Genomic DNA, 12,948 nt, shown 5'->3' with positions numbered 1-12,948 from the left:
TGGACAAAACTTTAATTGTAGCACATGCACTGTGCACGTACTTTTTAACCATAACTTTTTCTTTAATTATCAGAATTGATATTTTTGTAGCAAAGACTTTTGTGAACACTTTCCTATCATGAATTGTCTTAGACCTGTATCCTTCTCAGCAGACATTATTTATTGTTTGAGGATTTGTATAAAATTTACCTGATGCTGTCAAAACTGTCAAATACTTCTTCTTGTGTGTTCCTTCTGTTTCATTCGACCCGCACACAACCTTTCTCTGGATATAAAGGAAATGAATATAACAACAAACTAATCATGAATTATCATATATTAATTTGAAGACTGAAGCAATTATAGTAATTTTTTCAAAGTGCCACTTTTGAAAAAAAAACATTTCTACCACTAGAATGATTCACAGACTGCTGTAATGAGACCAGTCGACATGGTTTTGCTGAATTGCACGACAATAAATGAAATAATACAATCCTCACTTTTAAGACCTCAATTATGTGTATCTACCTTAAAAGAGATCAAGTATGCTAAGTACCCAATCTCTGCGATTAAAAGTCCTTGACTAATGTCTTCTCCTGTGCAAACTCTATTCAAATTTGGATCTACAATGGAATAAAACACAAATTTAACTCAAAATCTCCCAGCCCATAGGAGTTAGGACAATAATGCTAAAAAACAAAAAAAGGAAATGAACCTTTACTGGGTTAAGGCCCAATTTGTCAACTTCATTTACTTTTTTTTTTTTCTTTTTCTCTTTTTTGGCTTGGCCAACCAACCTTAACTTTAACGAGAAGATACATACTAGGTGATTGGAAACAGAACATTAATTTTTATGTGACATAACAGAACATACATGTTTATTCAAAATCATATATAACTACATAAATTTGAAAGGGAGAGTCAAGAGGTTAACCCTGTGAATAAAACTCTCCTAAAAACTACAACAAACAAAACAAAACAAAACAAAAACAAAACAAAAAAAAAATCCATAAGTTATAGCTTTAGAAAGGATTTATGTTTCCATTTAAAAAATGGGAGTGGCCTTAGGAAAGATGAAAAAGTCTTCAGCATACTTGCAGTTAAAAGACAAAGGCCAACTTTAAATCTGGTATATATAACAATGCAGGATTTATTTGTCCTTAATGATATGAACATGTTCATCTACCAGTATTCAATATTTCTTAATGTGTCGCTCAAATCAGCTTAAAATTTGGCTTCATAGCCCAAAATCTCAGCAAATGCACCTACTTACAGTAAGAGGGGGCAACTAGAATTTAGATGTAATAAAAGTAGAATGATACAGTTTTGTATACCTTATGCATTTAACTCACCCTTTGCAGTTCTCAAAACATTTTCCAGCATTCTTTTGAATTTTGCACATTCCCTACTCCAAGGGTAAAGCTTCCTGTAGTTCTCTCTGAGCTTTGCGGCATTGGCATCTCTCTCTTCTGCACTGAGTTCAGACATCTCTCTGATCCTTTGTGCCCATTCCTCTGCATCTCCATCTGATTCCATGATAAAAGAACACCCGCCTTCTACTTTTTTCAATGCCTCAGCTACACCAGATTCACTAGAAACCAGCACAGGAATGCACCCAGATATAGCCTCTAGTGCAACTAGTCCAAAGCCTTCTGTACGAGAAGGTAGAGCGACCAAGTCTGACTGATAAAACATCATCTTGAGTTCCTCTGGATTATAGCCATACCCACGGACGGTTAGTTGGTTGCGTTTGATGCAAGTGTTTTTGGGAAACCATCGGTCAACTTTTCGATGTTCACCAGGAGATGAGCCAGCAAAGGTCAACTCAAAGTTCTTACCTAGTGAACCTATGGCATTTGCAATAAGGTCATAGCCTTTGAGGGAAAGATCCTCAAAGGCAGCTCGGCCAAACATAAAAACGTTAAAGGTTTTTACTACTGATCTGTCTACAGCTAATTTTGATTCATTGGAAAACTTTCCAAAGATCCCAGGAGTAGTAATCTCCACTTTAACATTCAGGAGACTTCTGCTGTACTTCTGTTGTAGACGAGAGTCAACAGCGACGACTGCATCTGCTGCTTTACACAACTCAATTTCCATCTTATCCCTCTTCTCGTTCTCTTCGATCGCATCTCTAGCAGCCGTGGCAGATTCTTTATATTTCCCAAGATCCTCGCAGAAGACGTGCACAAACTGAATCCATTTACATCTGGTAGTTCGTGCCATGAGGCACGCAGGAAATCCAAATTTCCTACCGTGTCCTATCACAATATGGTGATGCTGAAGCTCTGGAGGGGGGACGTTTAACCAATCTAAGGGATCGCGCGATCCAGGGACACTCTGAGCTGTGACTAAATTCACATTATGTTGTTTAGCATCTTCCCTGTCCTGCTCATCGCTTTTCGAAACGTAACAATGGATTTTCATGCTATCAGTCGTCGCTTCTGCCAAATTAATAGCAAATTCGCGGTTGAAAGTTGATAATCCACCCTTGGAAGATTTCCACTCGTCGCAAAGAAACATGACATCAATAAGCCCCTGTTCTTTCTGCTCCTTTTCGCTACTTACAGTGGTGGACGCGTTTCGAGACGCCATTGAACTATCGAACGCCATCGAATGCAAGATCAAAGAAGATTAACACGGAAGTTGAGCTAGTCTCCTTCGCAGCCGCTGTTTGGGCTCGTCACGCAACGCTTTCTCCCCACAGCGGCTGCGAAGAGAGACTAAAGTTGAGCCGACAGACCAGTGAGGTTGGCGATGCAGCAGTTTAAGTGTTGTGTATGCATCTGCTCATGTCTCTTCGTGTCCCTTCTCTACCGTGAGCGACTTCAGATTAGTGCACGCGGGTCTCTGTCTGATCAAATATTTGCCTTGGAAAAAAATAAATTCGAAATGTTCTCGGGTAAGGCACCTCATTACGATAAAACTATAGAGATTGTTTATACTTTCGTCATATATATTAATTCGACGATGGAAGCTCTTCAACATTAACTGAGCTGTGAGGAAGGACAACTAGTTTTATACCGAGTATCCTGGTAACGAGTCTGATAAAATACAAAAACTGACGGTGAAAACGTAAACCTCTATGCGAATGTAAACATGCTTGGTTTAGGGCAAAATGTTGTCTGATCAACCCCACATAGCGAAAATCAGCCCTGAAAAAAATCAGGCCTGCACTGATTTTCGCTACTGCTTAAATAGCGCTATCTACTGCGAGGATCGTGCATTATATGTATCTAATACCGCAGTACAAAATATATGAACTTCATATATATTTCATTGTATCTCATTTATCACTTTCATGGGCTTATTACGAATCAACTTAACGGTCTGCTCCCAGTTGGCTTGTTAGCTCAATTGGTGGAGCGCTGCACTAGTATCGCAGAGGTCAGTGGTTCGAATCCCGTACAGGCCTGATTTTTTTCAGGTCTGATTTTCGCTATTGCTTAAATAGCGCTATCTACTGCGAGGATCGTGCATCATATGTATCTAATACCGCAGTACAAAATATATGAACTTCATATATTTCATTGTATCTCATTTATCACTTTCACGGGTTTATTACGAATCAACTTAACGGCCTGCTCCCAGTTGGCTTGTTAGCTCAATTGGTAGAGCGCTGCACTAGTATAGCAGAGGTCAGTGGTTCGAATCCCGTACAGGCCTGATTTTTTTCAGGTCTGATTTTCGCTATTGCTTAAATAGCGCTATCTACTGCGAGGATCGTGCATCATATGTATCTAATACCGCAGTACAAAATATATGAACTTCATATATTTCATTGTATCTCATTTGCAGTAAATAGTTTGAACCCGGGGGTAACATGTGAAGGTGTAGTCTGATCGTCCGGGTGAGTGTAGTCCTGAGAAGGACTGTTGTCGGTGGCAGTGACTGACGTTTCGACAACCTGTGCGGAAGTCATTCTCAGGACTACACTCACCCGGACGATCAGACTACACCTTCACATGTATCTCATTTATCACTTTCAAGGGTTTATTACGAATCAACTTAACGGCCTGCTCCCAGTTGGCTTGTTAGCTCAATAGGTAGAGCGCTGCACTAGTATAGCAGAGGTTAGTGGTTCGAATCCCGTACAGGCCTGATTTTTTTCAGGTCTGATTTTCGCTATTGCTTAAATAGCGCTATCTACTGCGAGGATCGCGCATCATATGTAAGATTACTAGGTGTGATTTAAGGGTTTAAAGATTGATAATGGGAATATCTGAGTTCTCGCGGCTTCCCTGAAAACCAAAGCCAACTTAATACCATAATGGTCCAATTTGAACCCGTTTTTAGACCAAATTTCTTAGACACCGCGTCTTTTTGGGCAACACACACCACTGTAGTCCACATAGGGGATTATTTCCTGTCAGCTCATGGCTTCATTTTCAGATTGTCGGGATAGAAAGCTCGTTTCTCGTCGGGCAATAACAATAGTGCTACCAGAGATCTTGGGAGGGGGGGGTGGGGGTCATTTTGTTTGCGACTTGCAAGCACTGTCCATACATCATAGGCATGAGAGAGTATGCAACTGATTTTGTTTAGCTGCTTAGTTGATTATCACAGTGTCTAGAATTTATGATTCTCCTTCAGAACCAAAGGGAAAATAATTACTTACCCATAGGAATGTTGAAAGTACTTAATTTCTTTCTAATTTGTTTTCTTTTTGTAGTGAAGATGATCGTTCAGTTTACATCAAATAACAAATTGAAACTTTTCACATATAATGTCCTTATCGCAAATGGAAGAGCCTATTTCGATAGGTTGTAAAAGGTAAGAGACCGTGATCGTTTTACAGTTAAGGTAATCATTCGTTACAGATCGATGAAAATAATTCAAGGTTATTCTCTCTTGTGGTAAACTATATGAACTTATGATCTTAAGCTAGCAGAGCTTTTAAACCAATCAGCATTTAACGTGAAAAAAGACGGTTCTTAGATTAGAAATAAAAAGCAGTTTCTCTGTTTCACTCTTAAGTGAATAGGAAATATTCCAGCGGAAAATTTAACTTGATACAGATAAAAAAAACTGAACCTGAGTCGCTGACGGTTTCGTGTTCGCTTTGAAGCACTTAGCGGTAGAGCCGTGAAAATAATAGGCGGCGATGCCGTGACAAGTCTGGAAAGGAAAACTACTTCTTCGTCTCGCAGTTTCGCTGTTTATTGCATTTCAGCGCACATTAAAACGCCAGCCCTGGTTGTTTCCAGGCTAAAATAAGACTAAGGAATAAAGGGGGTAAGTTTCTAAAGAAACTGTGGCGCTGCGTCGGTGGGGGAAATATAACAAGATGAGTTGATGTTACTTGAATGCCGTTAAGAGTTACCAAGCTGACGTTTCGGGCGTTAGCCAATCGTCGGAGCCCTTCGTGTTAGCTCTGACGAAGAACTAATGCTCGAAACGTCAGCTTTTTAATTCTTTACGGTTACCAATTTACATTATCAACTCAGCTGATCAAACTAAATCGTCTGAAAAACAAAAAAAAACAAAAAAAAACAAAAAACAAAAACAAAAAACACAAAAAAACACAAAAAAAAACAAACAAACAAAAATACTCCTGTAGCTTGCAAACGACACAAGGACACCTAAAGGTTCTTTCTATTTCCATATACAAGAAAAAGGTAATGGAGCCAAAGCTAAACTTAAATGAGTATGCTCAGTTTGCTAAACTATACCAAAACTTATGCTAACACAATCGTTAAAGGCTTACTTATTGTGAAATTGTTATTGTGTCGAATAATTATAGTATTAATAATAGTTTATTAACAAATCAATATCGCAGTCGATAGACTGAATTACATTGATAATGCTATGAAAGATCAAATGAAAATTACAAATCTCTAATTGAAGCCATAATGAAGGATTTCTTTGAAACGATCGGTACCATAGCGGGGCTCAATAAAGACTCTGGTATTTCTTTATGGGTATGTTGTGTCAATGTTAAAAGCTGAAAGGAAGTTGTACAGCTTGTGGTTTGGGTTGTTTACTTTGTTTACAAACAGTTTCTCGCGTAAAAGTTTACGACGGCTAGCAAGAGATGTCAATCTTCTGGTATGATAGACCAGGACCATAAATGATAGACGGGGCCTGCTTTTAAAGTTTTTCTCGATTTCGTCGGTAAGACACGATGGTTAAGTGTGGTGAAATACGGGTGAACCGTATTCGGCGGCTCTACGTATGCATGAAGAGTAGAACCTCACCATATCGGCGTTTTTTGCGCGTTTGAGTTGTTTTGGAAATACACACACTATGATTCTTTTTTTAATGGTATAGTTCACGTGGCAGTTCCACTTAACGGTCATTACTGATGATTATGCTAAGGACGTTAGCTTGCCGGACGAGTTCGAGTTCTTTACCATTAATCATTAGAGAGGTGCAGTGCGATTCAGACCCCGGAGAAAGATATACACATTTCAAATATTGTTGTAGAATCTCAACCGCGTTTGACGAAGTTATGCTGTGATATGCGGAGGTGCGAATAATGTATAGTCTTAAAAGGACTGGGTACAAGTGATTGGCAGCAAAGTTAAGGCGGGGGTAAACCTGAAATTTGCTCCAAAACTCAGTTTTTTGTTTTCCTTAGAATTTGTAGCTTTGGGTACTTAATTTTACTATGGAAAAATAGTTTTCCATTTACTTTCATTATTTTTACCTTTTTAAGCGATTTTAAAATTCCCGCTCTGGCTAATGCCTTAGTTACCATGGTAACGAGAATAGCATTTTTCAAAATTAAAATCAGTTTTTTTACGCCTTGGTGTTCTGGCAACCAGGTCAAGCGGGCAGGAGCTAACGAGATACACTTTATTTAGTCTTATTTGAACAGTTTTTCTGGGACAAAACGATTATGGGTTAGAATTAGCACAGGCAGCCCAAGCTCACTTCTAGAAAAGCGGACGTGACTCTTACCGTGTTGCGTAACGTTTTGTATTTATAAAGGTTTGTATGGGATGTTATCGGTTTGCCTTAAAAGAGAGAAAAAAATGTCTTGTTGTGAAATAAAATGGGCTTACCTTATTGCCTTGTTGTTTTCTTTGTTGATTCTGAGCGTCTCAGGCCATTTTGAAGCGTTTTCGGTGAGTTAGCGCTGTGTTGGTGTTCAACTGCTCCCACATAGCGCTAACTCGCCGAAAACGCTTCAAAATGGCCTGAGACGCTCGGAATCAACAAAGAAAACAAAAAGGCAATAAGGTAAGCCCATTTTATTTCACAACAAGACATTTTTTTCTGATACCAATACTCTGATACCAATGAAAGCGAGGGATATAAATTAACAGACGTGAAAACTTTATCCACGGAGGTCTCAAACGCGCACGTGTGTGAGGTAGGTGAGAAATTTTTTGAAGTCTATGTCGTTCTCTGTCCTCGATTATGACTTATTTCCCATACGATATCGAACCTTGGTTCCAGTTTTTCCCTGCTGAATTTCACTGATTTATCTATTAAATCTTGGATCAGGTACAAGAAGGACTTTTAGGTTTTGTGCATATACACTGTAAACAAAAAATTATGAGGTGAAAAATCACAGATTGTATATTTCTGACTTGAGGTCTTTACTCTATTTATGATAAAATTGCCTGATTTATCTTAAAATTTTTACTTGATTTGTCTTTCTAGGCAACTTAACTCTTAAGGAGGATAAAAGTGCTAGAGCAGGGCTGATGTCACAGTTTTCCCTTCAGTGCAATTCCTCTGAGGAATCCAGTCCACTTCCAACATCCAGTAGTGTGACCCAGTGAGGGAAATAATATGACATCAACGACTGAGTTGTCTTCCATGCTGTAGCATGGAAGACAGTAGTAGGCTAAAAATTATGGAGATGCTATCTATCCTTGGTGGTGTATGCACCAGAGAGGCAGCACATGCAAAAGACAGTAAGCAATTGATGAAGTCTGATTTACAGGCTACGTAGAAGGAAAAGAGAGAGCATCAAGGGGAGCAACTTCTGAGGACTCGTCAGTAGGAAGCCCTTCAAGAAGCAGAAGGAGTAATATATGAACCAGGAGTCATTTAAATTACTTTTAGACACTCCTGCAGACAAAATGTGGACACTTGGGTCACTAGAATGGTTGTATAATTTAAAAAACTAAGTGTGATTGCTATTTGTAAGTGTAAAGGCTATTTTCTCATTACGCAATAATTTTGTCTTCAAGAAAGATATCTTGAGAACAATTTATCCGAATGATCTGAAATTTTCAGCAATTATTCCTCTTGATAAGTTTTGTGTTATGAGCGGAGCAGTTTTCCACATGATTTATGTACTCAAAGTTCTGAAATGAAACACTACTTCGATTTCCTGTGTCAAATTTAATGGATCACCATTTGAAATGTTCTCAACATATCAAAAATCCATCTACTTATAACAATAAGCAACATGTATTCTTTGAATTGACACTAAAAACATTTTTTTAATTAATTCCAGAAGGAGTTATCTTTTCTTAAGTAACCCTTAGTAGAACCCAGCAGGTAGCACAATAAAACGAGTGGTATCCTATTACAATTGACATGTGGAATGTAAAATATATTTTTTCATGATCTTCAAGTCATAAGCTTTCGAGGGATATATAGTTTGCCTAAGTTTTCAATTAAATCCTAGCCTTGAAAAATGGTTGAAAAATGGGCATTTTTTCAGGTTTAATTTGCTGTCATGAGATTTTCGTCATGTTCGAAAGCCCTAATATTCAGATAAATATCATTTCGACATCTAAGGAAAGTTCCCTATCAGCGATGGGAAAGGGGTTTATGCTAAAGAAAAAAACCAAAATTCTGCAATGAAAATAGTTGGCACGTCCACAGGATCTTAATCTTTTTGTGCATCGAGCGAGACGGGCCCTCGATCTAGTGTTTACCTTCCAAACCTTGCTGGCGTCCTCGCTCGCCGTCCTCCATCTTAAGGTCCCTACTGAGGCCATAGAACGCAGTCATTACTTATGGGCACGTTTATGGTGTTCCATCACATGTGAGATGTTGCTTAGTCCAAAACCATTTTATATTGGCGTACTTAGAAGAAGTACCAAAGACGAGAAGAATTGCAAGTTATGTTCTTAGGGTACCGAATCCTCCCCCAGCCACCCCGTCCCCCCCCTCCCTCTCCTTCCCTATCTTTCACCTTCACTGTAATATTTCCCTCCTCTCTTCATATTTTCTCTGTTTTAAAAGAACGCGCCGACGGTTAAACATTTCAAATTACATGGAAACTGACCAAACGCTCGCTCGCCCGTTGAACACTTGCACCAAGTAGACCAAGGATTAAATATTGCGTAGTATCGCTGAGTATTTTTACGAGTTTTGCGAGATTTATTATCCACAACGCCAAATTGTAATACAGTGCTGCGAATTTCGCCGATATTTGTCACAGTTCTCCGGAGCACAAACCTCGCGTGATACTTGTACTCGATTCGTACGTTATTTCTTCAGTTGAATGATAATACGAGCGTAACGAATAGAATCGAGTGCGTTTAGATACAAGAGCGATTTACAATGTGCCGAATATGGAGAAAACCTTTGTGACTCCATATCTTACACTGTATATTCACGATACTTTAAATGCAACTGCCTACATGGCTATTTTTTCAAAGATCTTCAAATGTGTTACGTTTCTCAAACGAAGACTTTTGTTATTGATGATGTGTGACTTACAATCATAACCCTTTTAAATGAGCCAGGAAAAACAACAGAATTTTTTATCAGTGTCGATTTATTAACTATTTTGGTTGTTTACCAAATGAATGTGTTCTTTGCATTTCATAGCTGTTAAATCCGCCACTGTGATAGCTTCGGGTTCCTGCCAAAAGGAAAAGAAAGGGGAGAAAGGATAAAGTTTTCCTTTCGAACAAGAATATATTTACCTAAAAGTTATATGTGCTTGGCAGTGCAACTTTCTGCAGAAAAAGAACACCGGTAGGTCTACACAATCTTATTAGGATCATGCCACTTTGTAAGAGTACGCGTTCTATGAAAGGAAGCAAGCAGGGTTCAGTTATTTTTTGTAGATTATCACTGCAAATTTTGAAACAAAAATTAACTCGGTGTTTTTTGCAATTTTACTCTCCTAAGCCTGTCTGCATAACTTTTGAGTAGCCTAGTTAACCCTTCAACTGCCAAGATCTGGGCCCGCCTGTTCAAAGGGTGGATAACACTATCCCACGGATAAATCACTATCCCACGGATAAATCGCTATCCCACGCATAAATCACTATCCCACGGATAAATCGCTATCCCACGGATAAATCACTATCCCACGGATAAATTGCTATCCCACGGATAAATTGTTCTCCCACGGATAAATGACTATCCCACGGATAAATCGCTATCCCACGGATAAATCGCTATCCCACGGATAAATCGCTATCCCACGGATAAGTGACAGAAAAACGTATCGCGTTATCCACCGGATAAAGTTTTATCGAGTGGATAGCGCTATCCAACCTTCAAACAACCGGGGCCTGATTGTTAATTCTTCCCTCTAGCTGCTACACATTTCCTTGCAAGTCAGTTCCGAGAGTTTGGAGCCAGATTAAGTAAACAATTTCTAGCTGATAAGCTTGAGTACTCTCATCACCTGTTTGCTGGAGAAGGATATTATAGGGAGAAGTCACATGTTAATCACTTCTGAGAGTTAAAGGGTTCAATATGAAAAGTCAATCCATACATTCACAGAAACCACTTTAAGTTTGACCCTCTTTCCGAGAACGAATGATAATTCGAAGAATAATCCTTTGAAAATTATTCTGCAAAACAGAAGTTAACCTATCGCGTTTCCAGTTTAAGTCAGCGAACTCGTGCACCGAGCGAAAGAGGCGACACGATAAGACACGACCTAAGAAACGCAAAGAAAACGAACCTCACACCTATGGGCTTTTCTACGATTAAGGCTGTTATCTGAATTCTTGGCTGCATTACAGATTTAACCATTTCCATTTAGGTGAGTGTACTTTTAGGATACGAATGTGAGGCTAGACGTTATAGCGGAGCTCACTGCGTGCGCGAAGGGCAAGCAGCTTAGCCATATCCCTAGAGAAACTGGTAAACCATCCAGCCAAGAAAACTCTATTGGTGCATTGGCTATCTCCACATTTTCTGCGAGCAGAAATATTTTTCTCTAACTTCCCAGACGATAAAATTTCGATGTAATTCCCAACCAAACACGAGTCTTGATTAGTACACTCTTTGAGGCGGCTACAACGCAAGAGGTTTGGACTGGAAAACATTGATTTATCTAACACGCCGCTGCGCCGCTTATCGCTTTTTTAAACACACATTAAATCTCCAGCCACGCAATATTTAAAAACTCTATCACCAGAGCTTACTATGATCGGTTTGCTAAAATAAAATAACCCTAAACTTTATCGACAATCGTCAAAGGTCTCACTTATCCCTTATTGTGAAAATGGGGATAGATTGGGGGGGGGTGGGGGGGAAGAAAGCGATTACGTTTTTACATCAATCTCTTTGGAAATAGCCTTCTGAATTCATTTAATCCTCCTTCTAGTGGGCGCTGTTCCTCAGTTCAATATTTTTTCCTCTTATGGACTGGCTACTAATCATCGCCTGCAGGGAGGGGGTGGAATCGGTGGATCTTGTTTGAGCCAAAATTTAAAAAAATTCTCCTGATTTCTCCCCCACCCCCCTCTTCCTTATGCTCTATTTATTCTAATGACGCTACGTATTGGGAGTCCCCCCCTTAATTAAAGTCTGATAACAATGACGGATCAACCTCCATTCCCCCTGAAAGCCGTGTGTATCCCCCGTCGGGCGATCAATAACAATATTTATCAAACGGGGAAATGTTTTCACTCCCTTTCCAGACGATGGAAACATTAAAGTCGTTCCCATTGAAAAACAAGACTTTCATGCTGTAATATAAAATTTTATTGATTAACTAATGCTGAGACCTTACTTACAAAGGCTTCCTAAAAATTCCTTATAAATTGACTCACTCAGTGACATAATCATTTCCTTATTTGTGGAGGTAATCTCGCGATTCAGAATGAAATTTGATATAAACTATCTCGTTTATTTTTCTTACAACCAACATAATTGCGTCAGCCTATAGGAAGAATGCAATTTTGAGGTCTTTGTAGAAAAATCAAAAGTGCCTACTTATTCCACATTGCACGAGAAAAATCAAGTCATTTTTACTTCCTTTAAACCTGATCAAACCTTTTATACTTGGCAGCTTTTCATAGTAATGTAGAAGTAAAGAGGGGTGACCCACGTGAAAATAAATTCATTCACACCAAAATATCATCACGCCGTTTTGGTCAAAACAACGTGTTTAATCAAAGTGTAAATCTTTCTGCATCCCTTTTTTTTTTTTTTTTTAGTTATCAACAAGTTTTTACTGCTTTTTCACTGAGTTAATTATTTTCTGCCCTGCATTGGTGTTTCCTGAAAACTGTATTTCAACCAATTAGAATGCAGAAATTTCTTCACGTATTCTATTTACAGGTGTCCTATACAGCTTTTATTCACATGAATGTAGTCGAAAGTAAAAAAAAATGTTATATATTAAAAAATAACTCATTTACTTATGAAATGTGTACAAAACCATCTGAACTTTAAGAAGTCTAAATACAAAAAATTGAATCGCTGGCAACGTTACACAGACATACACTTCTGGCTGTTATCAGTGTGGGTTTATTTTTAACAATCTCCAACCAGCTGACAGCTTCTCCTCCATCGTACAAGCCATATTAGGACATCGGTTATTGACAACACCTCGCGAACTAAGGCCTTAAAAAAACAAAAACAAAAACAAATGAGTAGTTTAGCCAAACAAATGTCTCTCGAAACCAATTGCACAATAATTTGCAATTATTGTGCGAGGTTGAATATCTTAGTAAAAGTCATCTGCGTGCCACAGGCAGCCCTATATTAACTACCCAACAAACGACTCATTCGGGTCAGCTTTGAAGTTGATGGGGCGATCAAACCAGTGATTTACATTTTGACATTGAAGAATTAAGCGAACAT

General features: G+C 38.8%; 2 protein-coding genes across 8 annotated transcripts in view; both read right to left on the bottom strand.

Annotated features, from left to right (window-relative positions):
* LOC111338018 (uncharacterized) overlaps nt 1-2,666 on the bottom strand; it is a 114,639-nt gene extending 111,973 nt beyond the window's left edge. For all 5 annotated transcript variants that reach the window (XM_088747461.1, XM_088747465.1, XM_088747462.1 and 2 more), the window contains exons 1-3: nt 1,332-2,666; nt 508-602; nt 190-265 (exon numbers count right to left, since the gene is read on the bottom strand). In XM_088747461.1, the coding sequence (XP_088603587.1) occupies nt 190-265; nt 508-602; nt 1,332-2,592 (1,432 nt within the window). In that variant the 5' untranslated portion in view covers nt 2,593-2,666. The remainder of the gene's footprint in view (nt 1-189; nt 266-507; nt 603-1,331) is intronic.
* A 9,858-nt stretch (nt 2,667-12,524) lies between these two features.
* The window catches only part of LOC111338023 (uncharacterized), a 52,315-nt gene continuing 51,891 nt past the window's right edge, over nt 12,525-12,948 (bottom strand). For all 3 annotated transcript variants that reach the window (XM_088747515.1, XM_088747516.1, XM_088747517.1), the window contains one exon: nt 12,525-12,708. Coding sequence is in view for 1 of the 3 variants with exons in the window: in XM_088747517.1 (XP_088603643.1) it covers nt 12,602-12,708 (107 nt within the window). In the remaining 2 variants the exon portion in view is untranslated. The remainder of the gene's footprint in view (nt 12,709-12,948) is intronic.

This window comes from Stylophora pistillata, chromosome 2 (genome assembly GCF_964205215.1).
Source record: "Stylophora pistillata chromosome 2, jaStyPist1.2, whole genome shotgun sequence".
NCBI lineage: Eukaryota > Metazoa > Cnidaria > Anthozoa > Scleractinia > Pocilloporidae > Stylophora > Stylophora pistillata.
This window is presented reverse-complemented; position numbering and strand designations above follow the sequence as displayed.